At 42.3% G+C, this 16,643-nt stretch overlaps 1 protein-coding gene across 6 annotated transcripts in view; it reads right to left on the bottom strand.

The window, feature by feature from the left end:
- LOC118359897 (protein prickle-like) overlaps window positions 1–16,643 on the bottom strand; it is a 36,238-nt gene that overhangs the window by 1,850 nt on the left and 17,745 nt on the right. For 5 of the 6 annotated variants that reach the window (XM_035738794.2, XM_035738792.2, XM_035738793.2 and 2 more), the window contains 8 exons: window positions 9,597–9,780; window positions 9,295–9,408; window positions 6,753–6,890; window positions 3,173–3,376; window positions 2,179–2,365; window positions 1,196–1,534; window positions 626–934; window positions 22–381 (listed from right to left, as the gene is read on the bottom strand). In XM_035738794.2, the coding sequence (XP_035594687.1) occupies window positions 22–381; window positions 626–934; window positions 1,196–1,534; window positions 2,179–2,365; window positions 3,173–3,376; window positions 6,753–6,890; window positions 9,295–9,408; window positions 9,597–9,780 (1,835 nt within the window). Of the gene's footprint in view, window positions 1–21; window positions 382–625; window positions 935–1,195; window positions 1,535–2,178; window positions 2,366–3,172; window positions 3,377–6,752; window positions 6,891–7,159; window positions 7,436–9,294; window positions 9,409–9,596; window positions 9,781–16,643 lie in introns of those variants that run through there. The other variant, XM_052482265.1, reaches the window with a different exon arrangement.

The following is a 16,643-nucleotide window of genomic DNA, read 5'->3' as shown; positions in this document are numbered from 1 at the left end:
AAAGAAAGTTCAGTCTCTTACCCAGTAGGTCCATTTGAGGTGGAATGCCCCTCTGCATATGTAACCTGCTCCCAAAACCTCCATCCTCTTCCTCTGCCTGTTCTTCATCCCCCTCTCTTCTCTCCTCCTCCTCTTCTTCCTCCTCCTCCTCCTCATCCACAGAGTAGCTGCAGCTGATTGGCTCTCGGAAACTGACCCTGGTTGTCCCACTTCGACTTGATTGGGGGCTAGGGTCAGGGGGGCTTGGCTCTAGTTGGTGCAGAATTGGCCTGATTATCAAATCACAAGACTTGGGTTGAGGGGGCGGGAGGGGCAGAGGGTCAGCAGGACTGAGATGGTTTAGTGATGCAGGTAAGGATGAGTTCCTCGGGGGAGGAAACACTGGGAAGAGGGAGAGAAAACAAATAAAATACCTCCATTTATACATTTAAAAAAGCAAGGGATACAATTTATGTTCAATCAACTCACAATAACAGGAGGTGAGTAAGACTTGGTTCCAGATTTATAGAATACTACTCAACTCTTGCTTGTGGCAAATTGTATCTAACAGAGCACCACAGTTAACTTTTTAATTCCGAACAGTCCCAATTTAACTTATGATGCATCTTATTGCCTTGTATAATACCTTGCATAACTTGACTACTTCTCTCCACACAGTTCCCACGGTCCTTTGCAGTAGACGTTCCTCTACTGAAACGGGTGAGGGGGTGTCCCGCATAGCCATTGGGCTCTCCTAAAAACTCCAGACTACTGCCTGGATGCTTGCCACAATCTCCAGGGCGCAAACTGCTGAGTGATTGGTCGACAGGACAAGATGGTCCCCAGTTATTGGCTAAGTGACAATGGGGAAGGGGAGAGTAGGACCGTCTGAGGTTAGGATGACCGTTGAGTGATGGGGGGACTCCATTCGGAACGTTAGTAGAGATGTGAACACCTGTGAGACAGATGAAATGAAGATAAAACCCACCTTGTTTAAATAGAAAAGGCTATGTAATCTCTGACACTTTCTAAAATCTATTGTTTTGAGCATGTGATCAAAGTTACTTTGGAGAAAAGAGCCTGCTAAATAAGTAAAATAATCTATGCGCATGAGTATTACAAAGCTGTTACATGCTGGGGAAATAAAAAGGCTCAGGAATGACCTACATAACATGTAAATGCCATCTGCATCTATGTATGTACAGTAAGCCCCTACGTCTATTTTCCAGTGCAGCATGAATGCAGACTTCTCCTGGGACAACAGGGATGTTGGCTCCCTCTGGTGGTTGCTGTGGGGAGCAGCGCTGCGGCTGCTGGATCTTCTCATCTGTCTCACAGCGTCTGTGCTGAGGAGGCCGGTTCTGGAGAGCTGAGTCACACGAGTCTGAGTTATCTGGGTCCTCTCCCAGAGAGCAGGGCCTGGAGCAAAAGATGAGGCCCCCACGTGGGAGGAAGGGCCGCCCCAGCAAGGGGAGCCGACAGCGGGCACAGCAGAAACACGACTTGGCAGCATGCCAGTGCTGGCCCTCATAGGTCATTTGCCCCTGGTCTATACCTGGAAGACAAAGCGGGTCTAAGAAAATTGTCTGTGTATATGAATTTTTCCCTGTGTGAGTGGTTGTATACTTCTCTCTGCGTGAGTGGTTGTATACTTCTCTCTGCGTGAGTGGTTGTATACTTCTCTCTGTGTGAGTGGTTGTATACTTCTCTCTGTGTGAGTGGTTGTATACTTCTGTGTGAGTGGTTGTATACTTCTGTGTGAGTGGTTGTATACTTCTGTGTGAGTGGTTGTATACTTCTGTGTGAGTGGTTGTATACTTCTGTGTGAGTGGTTGTATACTTCTGTGTGAGTGGTTGTATACTTCTGTGTGAGTGGTTGTATACTTCTGTGTGAGTGGTTGTATACTTCTGTGTGAGTGGTTGTATACTTCTGTGTGAGTGGTTGTATACTTCTCTCTGTGTGAGTGGTTGTATACTTCTCTCTGTGTGAGTGGTTGTATACTTCTCTCTGTGTGAGTGGTTGTATACTTCTCTCTGTGTGAGTGGTTGTATACTTCTCTCTGTGTGAGTGGTTGTATACTTCTCTCTGTGTGAGTGGTTGTATATTTCTCTCTGTGTGAGTGGTTGTATATTTCTCTCTGTGTGAGTGGTTGTATATGTTTCCCTTTGTGCAAATATGGACCTGTGTTGTTCCAGTACCTATGTGTTCCCCACAGGTGTCACAGTACTCTGCATAGAGTGACTCATAGCAGGAGCAGCAGTACGGCCGGCACTCTCTCATGATGTACCGCTGCCCTCCCAACGCTGCTTCACACTCAAAACAACAGAAGTGCTTCCTATGCCAGTGTCGGCCCTCTGCCTCTGTACACTCATCAGCTAGAATTATCTGCAGTTCAGAGAGAGAGGGAAAGAGAGGAGGGGAAGAGAGGGGGAGAGAGAGAGGGGGAGAGAGAGAGGGAAAGAGAGAGGGAAAGAGAGGAGGGGAAGAGAGGAGGGGAAGAGAGGAGGGGAAGAGAGGAGGGGAAGAGAGGGGGAAAGAGAGTGGGTGGAAAAAAGGGTAAGAGGCTCAGCCAATCACATCACTAATGAACATTTCTGGTTCATGTGGAATGACAGCTCTGTTTCTCTGAAAGACTGTCTTTACAGTGTGACAGGGTACATCCTCTAAGGACTTGTGAAGGTCAGTCATGACAGACCTATTAGTCTACTTCAACTAATCTCTTAAGTCAGAAATACCAAGGGTCTAAACAAGACTGTGTGGGTGTGTGCGGGCACGTGGAAGAGCGATTTAAAAGGTGTTTGTGGAACAACAACATATGGCTGTCTCATTGAGGGACTAGATGCTCCTCTAGGGTCTACAGGCATGTAAATCAAATAAAGAAACACTCTCCCAGCCCCGAAGTACAAGTCTGCCAAAGATACAAATCTCCTCATAAGAGTCAGTGTTAGAACTGGCAAGAGTGGCGATTTGAAAAATGTAGATTTGTAGACAGGGCAGAGAGTGTATAAGCAGAGAGTGGATACATAGTTTGGAGAGCTTTGTGGACAGCAGAGGGCCACACAGTATATGAGCAGACAGCGTACATAGTATGGAGAGATTTGTTGACAGGACAGGGCAGACAGAGTGCATGACCAGACAGTGGACTGGATACACAGTGAGCATAGCATATCATGACAGGGCAGAGTCAATCACCTCATCACAGGCTTGGCAGCGCGGTTTGATCCTCTCAGCGTGGTGCCTGCCACAGTAGATCTGTCCATCCTGGTAGAAGTAGATGAGGTCCACCAGCAGCTCAGTACAAGAGGCACACTGGAAACATTGAGGGTGCCAACAGCTCCCGTGACCCGCCCGGCTGGCAAACACCGCTATGTCCCCACCACAGATCTGTCTGCCACACTGAAACACAGAGAATGACAGAGACAAAACAATAGGTAAACCAAATGTAAATGAGCATGTGAGATCACAAGTGTATACATAACAGACCTCGGTTCAAATACATCCCAGCTCGCACATTTGGTTCCTTGGAAGTTGTGGGTACGTACATTTTTGGTTTCCTATTTGTTCTGGGAACGAAGCCATACGCTTCCTGACGGGTAAAACGGAACTTAACATTTTTTTTTTAAACGCTCCGAGAAAAGAAGTAAACATTTTGCCTGTTCTGGGAAACGTTTATCTTTAGGTTCCACTGAGGTTCTGAGAATGTTTTACTCTGGTTCCTTGACAGTTTTCCTGGGAGGTTTTATTAACTCTCAGAGAACTAAAATGACAGGTTATTTGTAGGTTTTAAAAAACAAAAATGTCACTGAATGTTTAAGACTTAATAATGTTGCTAGCTTATTTTGGGTTAATGTTTTTGAACTCCAAGAACAGATAGGATACATGGAAATTAATTTCCTTGGGCATTAATCATGGAAACACATTCATGTTGTTTTTTATTGTGACACTGCATCAGTTAGATTCGAATGTATAATCCTCTGTTCTCTATCTATGTAATTAGTTCACTGCGCCACCAGGATGGAGAAAGCCTGACATGTTTTTAGTCTATTCAAAATACCCCATTTCAAAGGAAACAGGCACTCATTAAGATCAGGTGTGGCCAAATAGTGGGCGAGACCAACATACCTGAATACACTTAACAAGAGAGGATAGAGTGTTTTGTTGATGCTGAGCGTAACGTAAATGTACATGTTTTTAAATAACATCATTGGGACGTTCTCTGAACATTAAACATTTGTTTTTTATGTAAAGTTTTCTTAACGTTCTTGGAACAATTTGAGAACATGACTTTAAATATAACCATAAGGAAACATTATGCAGAAGTACTGAAATTCCCACAGAAGAATGTTGTTTCTTGAAGTTCTCTGAACTTTTTGAGACCATTCCCAATATAAAACCATTTGGAGAACGTTCCTAGAACAAAATGGAAATTAAAATGTAAACATGTTTCAACTTTTAGGGAGCGTTTTGTTAAAGTAATGCTAGCACGCATGGTTTATTTACATCATTGCCCTACTACGTAAAGAGGATAACCAAGATGGAAAATTAATAACTTCAGTAGGGTAAGGAAATGTTCTGTCTAAAATTAACTAACTCGTTAATTTATAACAAAACATACATTTGATTAGCTAGACGATTTTGAGTTGATAGCAAGCAAGCTGAAGTTGTAGCGGCTGACCTTCTTTGCGCTGAACAATGCAAGCTAACAGTTGCTACTTGCTAGCCACATGATCGTAATGTTTAACAGGTTGCAGTTGTCTAATATGTCACTTGTTTTAGTATAGAAGGTTTATTATAACATTTTGAAAATGTGTGTGATGATTTATGTGCCATATTCATGATGTTAGTGGCAAACGATGTCTGAAGTTCAACGGCTTATGCTAGCTAGCTACTGTTGTGTGTGTTTATTACGGAAGGGCTGGCTGCAAACGGAAGGGCTGGGGCGGTCCTACGTAAAACAGTACATCATGATTCATTCAAGTTTACATAAAAGCTTTAATGACTCCAACCTAAGTGTTTCAAACACGCCACAAATTTCTTGTTAACAAACTATAGTTTTGGCAAGTCGGTTAGGACTACTTTGTGCATGACAAGTCATTTTTCCAACAATTGTTTACAGACAGATTATTTCACTTAATCACAATTCCAGTGGGTCAGAAGTTTACATACACTAAGCCGACTGTGCCTTTAAACAGCTTGGAAAATTCCAGAAAATTATGTCATAATTTGAGTCAATTGGAGGTGTACTTGTAGATGTATTTCAAGGCCTACATTCAAACTCAGTGCCTCTTTGCCTGACATCATGGGAAAATCAAAAGAAATCAGCCAAGACCTCAGAAAAACAATTGTAGACCTCCACAAGTCTGGTTCATCCTTGGGAGCAATTTCCAAATGCCTGAAGGTACCACGTTCATCTGTACAAACAATAGTACGCAAGTATAAACACCATGGGACCACGCAGCCGTCATACCGCTCAGGAAGGAGACGCGTTCTGTCTCCTAGAGATGAACGTATTTTGGTGTGAAAAGTGCAAATCAATCCCAGAACAACAGCAAATGACCTTGTGAAGATGCTGGTGGAAACAGGTACAAAAGTATCTACATCCACAGTAAAATGAGTCCTATATCAACATAACCTGAAATTCCGCTCAGCAAGGAAGAAGCCACTACTCTAAAACAGCCATGAAAAGGACAGACTACGGTTTGCAACTGCACATGGGGACAAAGATCGTACTTTTTGGAGAAATGTCCTCTGGTCTGATGAAACAAAAATATTACTGTTAGGCCATAATGACCATTCATTATGTTTGGAGGAAAAAGAGGGAGGCTTACAAGCCGAAGAACACCATCCCAACCGTGAAGAACGGGGGTGGCAGCATCATGTTGTAGGGGTGTTTTTCTGCAGGAGGGACTGGTGCACTTCACAAAATAGATGGCATCATGAGGTAGGAAAATTATGTGGATATATTGAAGCAACATCTCAGACATCAGTCAGGAAGTTAAAGCTTGGTCACAAATTGGTCTTCCAAATGGACAATGACCCCAAGCATACTTTCAAAGTTGTGGCAAAATGGCTTAAGGACAACAAAGTCAAGGGATTGGAGTGGCCATCACAAAGCCCTGACTTCCATCCCATAGAAAATGTGTGGGCAGAACTGAAAAAGCGTGTGCGAGCCACTGGGAATGTGATTAAAGAAATAAAATCACCCTACTATTATTCTGACATTCACATTCTTAAAATAAAGTTGTGATCCTAACTGACCTAAAAAAAAGGGAATATTTACTAGGATTAAATGTCAGGAATTGTGAAAAACTGAGTTTAAATGTATTTGGCTAAGGTGTATGTAAACTTCCCACTTCAACTGTATGTGCCTGGCTTGGTGTGTATTTCAGTATCTGGTATTTAAAATGCTTTTTTTCTGTGTATTTGAGCCTTTTCAAAAGAGCTCAAAATAAGTATCTTTATTTGAACGGTTATTTGTAAAAACGAAATAGTCTAACAAATTGTATTTGAGAGCATTTTAAAATACTTATTTCAAATACTATTTTTAAATACCTGGGAGTGTAATTGAGTATTTTAAAATACTTTCCAAATTTATTTCCAAATACATACAAATATTAAATTAAACTACTTGTATTTTCAAATAAAATGTGAATACTTACTTCAAATGTGAAAATAATTTAGATATTTGAACCCAGGTCTGATACATACACCAAAAATCGGAGAATTCCCTAATTCCTCCTGTCTCTCCCCCTCCCCCCCCAGCAGTATCTACCTGTTGGCAGATGGCTCCGGTCATGGTGACAGGGAACAGTCTGACCATGCCTCTGCCCAGGTTCTCTCTTTTCCTCTGCTGACTGAACATACGCAGCTCCTTCTTCTCCTCCTCATCCAGATGGTTACAGTATTGAGGCTGGAAACACAAAACACATACAGAAGTTATAATGCTGTCTCAAGCAGAACAAACTAGTGAGGAACAAAACAAAAACGCCAGTACCAGTCAAAAGTTTGGACACCTACTCATTCAAGTTATTTTTAATTTTTTCTATTTTCTACACTGTAGAATCAGTGAAGACATCAAAACTATGAAACAACACATATGGAATCATGTAGTAACCCAAAAAAATAATAATTAAACAAATCAAAATATATTTTATATTTGAGATTCTTCAAAGTAGCCACCCTTTGCAAAGTAGCCACAGCTTTGCACATTCTTGGTATTCTCACAACCAGCTTCAGGAGGAATGCTTTTCCAACAGTCTTGAAGGAGTTCACACATATGCTGAGCACTTGGTGGCTGCTTTTCCTTCGCTCTGCGCTACAACTCATCCCAAACCATCTTAAATTGGGTTGAGGTCAGGTGATTGTGGAGGCCATGTCATCTGATGCAGCACTCCATCACTCTCCTTCTTGGTGAAATAGCCTTTACACAGCCTGGAGGTGTGTTGGGTCATTGTCCTGTTGAAAAACAAACGATAGTCCCACTAAGTGCAAATTAATGGGATGGCATATCACTGCAGAATGCTTTGGTAGCCATGCTGGTTAAGTGTGCCTTGAATTCTAAATAAATTACTGAGAGTGTCACCAGCAAAGCACCCCTACACCGTCACACCTCCTCCTCCATGCTTCACTGTGCGAACCACATATGCAAAGATAATCCGTTCACCTACTCTGAGTCTCACAAAGACACGGCGGTTGGAACCAAAAATCTCAAATTTGGACTCATCAGACCAAAGGGCAGATTTCCACCGGTCTAATGTCCATTTGCTTGTGTTTCTTGGCCCAAGAAAGTCTCTCCTTCTTATTTTTTATTGAACCTTTATTTAACTTGGCAAGTCAGTTAAGAACAAATTCTTATTTACAATGACGGCCTACCAAAAGGCAAAAGGCCTCCTGCGGTCAACGGGGACCTGGGATTAAAAATAAATACAATATAAACATAGGACAAAAACACGTGTCACATTAAGAGAGACAACATTACATAAAGAGAGACCTATAAGACAACAACATAGCAAGGCAGCAACGCATGACAACACAGCATGGTAGCAACATAACAACATGGTAGCAACATAACAACATGGTACAAACATTATTGGGCACCGACAACAGCACAAAGGGCAATAAGGTAGAGACAACAATAGATCACAAAGCAGCCACAACTCTCAGTAAGAGTGTCCATGATTGAGTCTTTGAATGAAGAGATTGAGATAAAACTGTCCAGTTTGAGTGTTTGCTGCAGCTCGTTCCAGTCGCTAGCTGCAGCGAACTGAAAAGATGAGTGACCCAGGGATGTGTGTGCTTTGGGGACCTTTAACAGAATGTGACTGGCAGAACGGGTGTTGTATGTGGAGGATGAGGGCTGCGGTAGATATCGCAGATAGGAGAGAGTGAGGCCTAATAGGATTTTATAAATAAGCATCAACCAGTGGGTCCAAATGGGCGGTAATTTGGAATGCATAAGATACTGCAGCTTCTTCCTTTGTTACTCAGTCTTCCCGCTCTTTCACTCAAACCCAGACCCTTTACTTTTGTGTGACAAGCTGTCATATCTGTTCCGCCCGCTAGGGACGTTTTCCTTTATGACATAATTTGTAATCAAGTTATGATTAATTATGTGTAATTCTGTGTGATTGGTTAGGTATTTAGTAAATAAATAATTAAACCCAATTTTGCATTGCTGATTCAACATGTTAGCCAGGGTTTGTGAAGATAACCAAGAATTTACAACTTTCAGATGAGACTGAATTAAGGTGACAATTAATATTGACTGCTATTGATGTAAAATATTACTAGGTCTTCAAGAGTTTATTCGGAGGGTAACAGCTCTATAAATATTATTTTGTGGTGCCCCGACTCTCCAGTTAATTACATTTACATGATTAGCTCAACCAGGTGATATTAATTACGGAGAAATTATTTTATAGAATAGCATGTCATATCACTTCATCCGGCATAGCCAAGGACACGACAGTGGCTACTTTGAAGAAATGTTTAACACTTTTTTGGTTACTACATGATTCCATGTGCTATTTCATAGTTTTGATGTCTTCACTACTATTCTACGATGTAGAAAATAGTCAAAAATAATAAAATATCTATTTGAAAAAAACTGAAATGAGTAGGTGTGTCCAAACTTGTGACTGTTACATTACAGACCAGAGGCTAGGGAAACCAAAATCTCCCACAGACGTGTAGTACAGTAAAGAATAGTTATAATGCTGAGTCAGAGAAGCATCACAGAAAACAATCATATTATAGCCCAGGGGCTTTAGGACAACCAAAACCCCACGCAGAGTTACAGTATTAGCGACTGTTACCTCACTGTCATGAGCTGGTAGCTGGTGGAGGAGCTGTTTTATGCGGTACCGCTCTCCTGAGCTGTTAGCATAGGGCACTCTGTCCTCCGGGATACAGCTGAAATACTGATACACCTGCATTAAAAACAAGCATGTTCAGACACACACTTCTTTGACAGGGGCTGCGAGGCCATTTTTTTATACCCTGTGTGTATGCAAATAAGAATGAGTGTTGAAGTTTAAACATACAGCTAACTGTCAAAATAAAAAGGAAACACGTGAGTAAATGAGCGATGCCAAGTATATTGAAAGCTGGTTCTGACCTGTTCGGGCTTGAGTCCAGGCGGGACCCAGGCGTACTCCTCGGAGGCGCAGCCTGAGTCGTCGTCGGAGATGGAGTGTCTCTGGAAGTCTGAGACCAGCTTCACCATCATCCTCTCCAGCTGGCCCGGCACCGCCCGCACTGCATGCTCCTCACGCACACACTTACAGTGCACACAGATCTTCCTGTGGATGGAAAGAGAGGACAACAGGTCCAATACATGCAACACCCACCAAACTAAGATTTTTTTTAACACATCCTATTATCTAATCATAAAAACATGCCATTGTTTGCCAACATTTGCCAACCATTCCAATAGACTCATACACATGCCCACACATCCATACTGTCTGTGGTCAAGTATTCCATGGCATGAACATACTTTGCGTTGGATACATGATGTAATTAGCAAGCCCACAAACATTCTTGAGCGTGACTCAATATGACTCCCCGCATCACAGTCACGCATTACTAAGACAACAAGCAGGTGTTCATCCAAGGAGAGGCACATCACAAACTCAGACACACAGACCCAGTCAAATACTCACTGCGCAGAAGCTAAAACGAGCATGTAGTCTAACTGCAAACTGACATGCACACCCGCATTCAGTGTAACAGTGACACCGTCGGACACACACATAACTGGATGAGGTAGCTGACCATTCTCCGATTACCTGATGAAAGAGACTGACCCCTGCCCGTTAAGGGGTCATATTTAACACCTTGTCACCTATGGTAAACATACTGGTAAGTCTCATCTCTTCTTGAATCAGACCCTGCATATCAAAAGGAAAGTCATGACTTTCATGAAGCATCATGATGATGCGTTTTACAATATCTTGAAAACCGGACTGCTGACATGCAAAACCTTTTGGGACTGTATCACAGGACTAACACAAATATCGGTTTGAAGTGGATTTCTCCTTTAAGATTCCCACCCTTGCTCTATCACGCCACTGAGCTAGCAGGAAATGAGGTCACTGATGTAAGCCTGGGCCTGGCCGTCCTACAGTGGTTAATACAGATGTAGGATCTTAATTTGAGTCAGTCTGCTACAGCAGAAAATGATCCTGCAGCAACAGGAAATGTTTTTTTGTAAGGTAAACTAAAGTCTGAAATTTCTAAGTGAAATATTACACATTTCAGAAGCCTTTTTAAACCTCAAATACACCACAAGTTTTAAATGACCGGAAAGTTTATCCTGCAACAGGTTGATTAAATTAAGATCCTACATCTATAGCAGGAGGACACCCACTCTGGGATGTCATATCTTTCCTCAGAATCAATCTGTAATTGGGCCTGTCTGTATGTGGGATTGATCATGGGAGAAAGGTTTTGTACAGTACGTGCTAATGTATGTGCAAGCATTACATGTGTGTGGATGCATCAGTGTGTTGGCTGCTGCATATACAGTATCTCTGGCTCTTGTGTGATTGCATAACAGGCCCTCAGCTGGTATTTGCGGCTCAAGGCCTGTTCCTCAGGCACAGATGGAGGACAAAGCCGCTTTGCTTAGACACAAACACACACATACCCCCCCACCCCTTAACCCAAACACCAGCTCTAAACACACCCACTCTCTCTCCGACCAGAGTCCAATCCTTTCATGTGGATAAACATCATTCACCAGTCAGTCCTCCATCCTTCCTACTATTACCTTCCCATTAAAATATTAAACTGTTGGGCTTTCCTGTCCAATCTTTATTCTGCTGCTATTCAGTCTGCTGATACTATGATATCTATGCCTTTGCTATATATTTACTTTGGTTCCTTAACGGATTGCTTTCATCACTGGCTGCCGTAGCTCCTTATAAGGCCAGGTTGTAGTGCAGCAGGTCCTGTATAAATCATGGTAAACATAGCAGGTCACCTCAGGGTAAGCCATTCTGGCAAGACTCACTAGCCACAATCTGGCCCCAGCTGTTTGTCCTCAGAGCCTGTGTACACTGTACATGCGTGCATGTAAGAGGCACAGTGAGACACCATATGTGTATGTATATGTGTGTGTGTGTGTAGTACAGATGACTTCCAGCATGCAGGCAGCAGGAAAACCACTACAGATGTACCAGGAAATGTTATCCAGCCACCCACTCAAAACGACAGGCAGGTTTATCAGTAAAATAATCAGCAAAGAGTTGTTCAGAGTATAGTAGCCAAGTCCAACATTAAACCTAATTACATCAGCCAGAGCTAGAGAGCCAGTTTCTAAACGAATTTATTTTAAACGATGTGGACTGTGTGCAAATGGGCTTGAGTGTTATTAACCTAGTTGTATCGTCTTGCCAGCCTGGAAAGACGTATAGCTGGCCATTAAGAGTATATTTAGCTACGCTCAGATGGAATGCCAGGGCGGCACACACAGCCTCCACAGCCACACCCAGCTACTGCCACCAAGAGGGCCTCAGAAATTACCAGCATCGTTACCGTGGTTACAGAGCATGAGCAGATGCTGATTTGATCTGTTTAGCTTGTAATCCGTGTCACGCCTCTGCGTCAGCGCTCTGTGGCTGTAACAGTTGTTGTTGAGGCATCTTACTTTGTGTTGATGTGTAAACAGTGAGCCTGGTAGTGGATAATCCCATACATGATTGACTGATGGGCAGTAGGATACAAGTAAAGCAGTGTAGGCTGCTTTTCTATTGTGCTTCTGAGGCCCATCACAAACTAGTACTATACATTTAGATAAACAATACAGTATATACACTTCTTATATCCTCTATAAAAACAGTGTGTGAAGAATCCATGTCAGGGATGTGCATCTCTCAAGACGATTCGATACATGGGCTCCGATACTTGATAAAAAAATAAATAAAAAAATAAAAATAATAAATATATATATATCTTACTGGAGTCGTGTACGTAACGAAAAATACATCGCAGACAAAATACTTTACAATGGACATGAATGTATAAACATCAACATGTCGTGTGCATCTATCAGATACACACAGATGTCAGCACATACAGTACACACAAGTAGGTCACATGGGGAGAGGCCATTGTGCCGAGACATGTTGCTTTATTTGTTTTCTGAAACCAAGTTTGCTGTTCACTTGCTCTATATGAGAAGGGAGTTCCATGCAATCATGGCTCTGTAGAATACTGCATGTTTCCTTGAATTTGTTCTGGACCTGGGGACTATGAAAAGACCCCTGGTGCCATGTCTGGTGTGGTAAGTGTGTGCGTTAGTGCTGTGTGTAAATTGACTATGCAAACCATTTGGGTTTTCCAGCACATTAATGTTTCTTATAAAAACAAGAAGTGATGTAATCAGTCTTTCCTCAACTCTTAGCCAAGTGTGACTGGCATGCATAGTATTAATATTAGCCCTCTGATTACAATTAAGAGCAAGACTTGCCGCTCTGTTCTGGGCTAGCTGCAGCTTAACTAAGTCTTTCTGTGCAGCGCCATATAACTGGACAATAATCAAGATGAGATTAAACTAGAGCCTTGATACAATACAGGGGGAAAAAACATTCAAAGTCTGCTGCTGATGGATCTCATGAGCTGGGCCTGGATTATGTATTGTGTGCCATTCAGAAGGTGAATGGGAAAGACAAAAGATCTAACCACAATGGCCCACCACCCAAATGACATCCAGCCAACTTGACAACTATGGGAGTCAACATGGGCCAGCATCTCTGTGGAACACTTAACACCCTGTGGAGTCCATGCCCCGGTGAATAGGGGCTGTTCTGAGGTGTTCCTAATGTTTTGTACACTGATTGTTTAAAGCAAAACTGCCAAAACTATTGCTGATGGTGGACCTGAACAATAAAAATAAAATCTATTGTAAGCACTGTTCAGCAGGTAGCCTATAGCCAGATGAGAGTTGTGTCTCCGACAGCTCACTTTTATTCTGGTAAAACACAATATTCAACAGGGCATAGATAAGTGTTGCTTCCGACCCTCTCATCGCCCCAATCTGGTCTTGAACCAGGGACCCTCTGCACACATCGACAACATTCACCCTTGAAGCATCGTTACGTATCGCTCCACAAAAGCCGTGGCCCTTGCAGAGCAAAGGGAACAACTAGTTCAAGGTCTCAGAGCGAGTGTCATCACCGATTGAAACGCTACTAGCGCACTGCTAACTAGCTATCCATTTCACACCGATTACACTAGAAAATTACATAGGTTGTTAGTCAACTAATAAATTACTTGTTACCATTGCACATGTTGCATATATATATATATATATATATTAGACTTGTCAAAAAAACCTGGGTCAATGGAAACATGCCTAGTGAATGTCATCACAGTTACATGCTTTGTTCGACACTGTTACAAAATATGTTATTTTCAGAAGGTAGAAAGAAAGTAATATGAGCAACAACAAAACACATTTAATTTGTGATTTATAACATTTTAATAGATTTTCTGACTGATGCATGCTACATTTGGATTGGTTTGGGGTCTGCGGACTGATGCATTCGTATCTTAAACATTTGAATCAGGGACTGATGCGTATCGGTGAATTATTACATCCCTTCAAAACACTATCCATTAGCTTGTGGTACTCTTATCTAGTCTTATTCATTATGTTCAGTGGATAACTTCTGTGTGGATAACGCAGTGTGAACTAGGCCACCATGGAGCCTCAGTAACTCCCATTAGTATGCACAGCAGGGCCAAATAATCCTGACATATAGTAATCACGAATAACATTTTCCCTGCTGGCCCTCTTGTGGGAGAGCAGACAGGCCACTCTGTCTGCTCATTTTCACTTTTAGAATGCCACAATCCTAATTACAATCATTAACCCTCCTGTTTATAAATCTGCTAGCAGTGTTAACAGACTCAATCTAAATTCTAAACCCTCTACCTCTGGAGAATAGTGGCCCATGTGTTCCCACTATCCACTTCCCACTGTGAGCTAACACATTAACACAAGAATTTCACTTGTATGTTCTATGAGCAAGTAGCCTTCCAATTAGTGGCTACATTCAACAAAACAAATGAGTAAAGGAAGAAATAAAGCCGCTTGAGTCAATAAGGTGACAAAGAAATCCAAGCCCCTACCTCCACCCATTTGTGAATGAATCATTCTTAGTTCTGACAAGTCAAATCAAGACGAGCATAATTGATAAATAATCACCTCTGGTGGGTTATCAAGTACTTCTGTTTTGACCAATTAAAAAGGATGACATTCAGAGCAGCTCTTGGATTGGCTACAGGCCTCAAAGAAGTACAACATCATAACAGCTCATCTAACCTCACTTTCAATCACTCCACGATGACCTGTCAGTCAAATGATCCCACCAAAAAGGCCATTTGCCCTTAGATCTGTGTTAATTTGCCTCGCCTGTCAATCGCTCTTTCTTCCCTCAGTACATCTCTGGTATTGTCCCTTTTCTGGTCACTCACCAACCAATACTAGCATCACTCTCAGTTCATACATCTGTAAAGGGTGCCATCAATCCAAACATAATGAACCGTTAGAATATTTAGCTACAAAATCTTCCATAAAAATCACAACTTCATCGTTCACTCTGAACTAAGTCAAATTGTCAGACGTTTTAGATATGTACATCTTAATCTAGCCACCCAGTCCCATCAGTTTGGCCACTCAATCGTCAAATGGATTAAATGGGTAGTGTAATGTACCAAACAGTGTGTACAGTACAGTGATAAATAATCCTATTGGCATGAATGCGTGTGTGCTTTTGGTGTGATTAGCTGTGATTGAAACTGAGTAGCTACAGTATAGCTTCTCTCTCTTACTGTGTCATGATGGTACTCTGAGTCCAGATTAGACAGATCCATCAAGAAACAGATGGACACTGTCCCAGAACGCTCGCTCTGTGGCCACCAATTAGTGCCAGAGTAATCGCCATGCCACCCGCCTGCCTGCCGGCCCTCCCCAATTAGTTGGTTTTGAGCACTCTGTATGTCAGTGACACCGACTGGGACCTGTGGGGTCACAAGTAACTTAATTCCTCCTCTGGTGGATACAGACATCTGCCTCTGAGGCCTCAGCCCTGTCTGGGAGAGAGTGCTGAAGATGGATCACTGCCCTGACAGTGGGGTTAAACAGCAGCGCTCTTTGGTCACTTGCCTGTTTGTCCTCCATGGGGGTAATGGGGTCAGGTGTTACTGTGAATGGGTTATTAAAAGGAGAGGTTATTTGTCTTGGGCTCTGGAGTCTTTAAGATGTTAAGCAGTGACCCCAATACATCTCAATCATGTATTTATTCTGCCCTCTTAACTGTGGTTCTGACACCTCTGACTTAAAACGATTAAACACCTCTGATTCTTCTGATACCAGACTGGAACATTAAACAAAACAAAAAACCAAGTAAACTCTCCATTTGGCCCAATGTCTTTCATATGTTCAATAATTTCACCATAACGAAACTGACTATAACAGACAGTTTAACAACTTTGAGTAACAGATTAACATACAGTATATATATTTTTTAACATTTTATTTAACCAGGTAGGCTAGTTGAGAACAAGTTGGCCAAGATAAAGCATAGCAATTCGACACATACAACACAGAGTTACACATGGAGTAAACATGTGCTCTGACAGCTGGTTCTTAAAGCTACTGAGGGAGATATGAGTCTCCAGCTTCAGTGATTTTTGCAGTTCGTTCCAGTCATTGGCAGCAGAGAACTGGAAGGAAAGGCGACCAAACGAGGAATTGGCTTTGGGGGTGACCAGTGAGATATACCTGCTGGAGTGCATGCTACGAGTGGGGGCTGCTAGGATGACCAGTGAGCTAAGGCAGGGCTTTACCTAGCAGAGACTTGTAGATAACCTATAGCCAGGGGGTTTGGCGACGAGTATGAAGCGAGGGCCAACCAACGAGAGCGTACAGGTCGCAGTGGTGGGTAGTGTATGGGGCTTTGGTGATAAAACGGATGGCACTGTAATAGACTGCATCCAATTTGTTGAGTAGAGTGTTTTACGAGGGTATGTTTGGAAGCATGAGTGAAGGATGCTTTGTTGCGATATAGGAAGCCGATTCTAGATTTCATTTTGGATTGGAGATGCTTAATGTGAGTCTGGAAGGAGAGTTTACAGTCTAACCAGACACCTAGGT

This window comes from Oncorhynchus keta, chromosome 27, assembly GCF_023373465.1.
Source record: "Oncorhynchus keta strain PuntledgeMale-10-30-2019 chromosome 27, Oket_V2, whole genome shotgun sequence".
Lineage (NCBI taxonomy): Eukaryota > Metazoa > Chordata > Actinopteri > Salmoniformes > Salmonidae > Oncorhynchus > Oncorhynchus keta.
The sequence above is the reverse complement of the archived record's forward strand: the minus strand, read 5'-3'. Positions and strand labels throughout refer to the sequence as shown.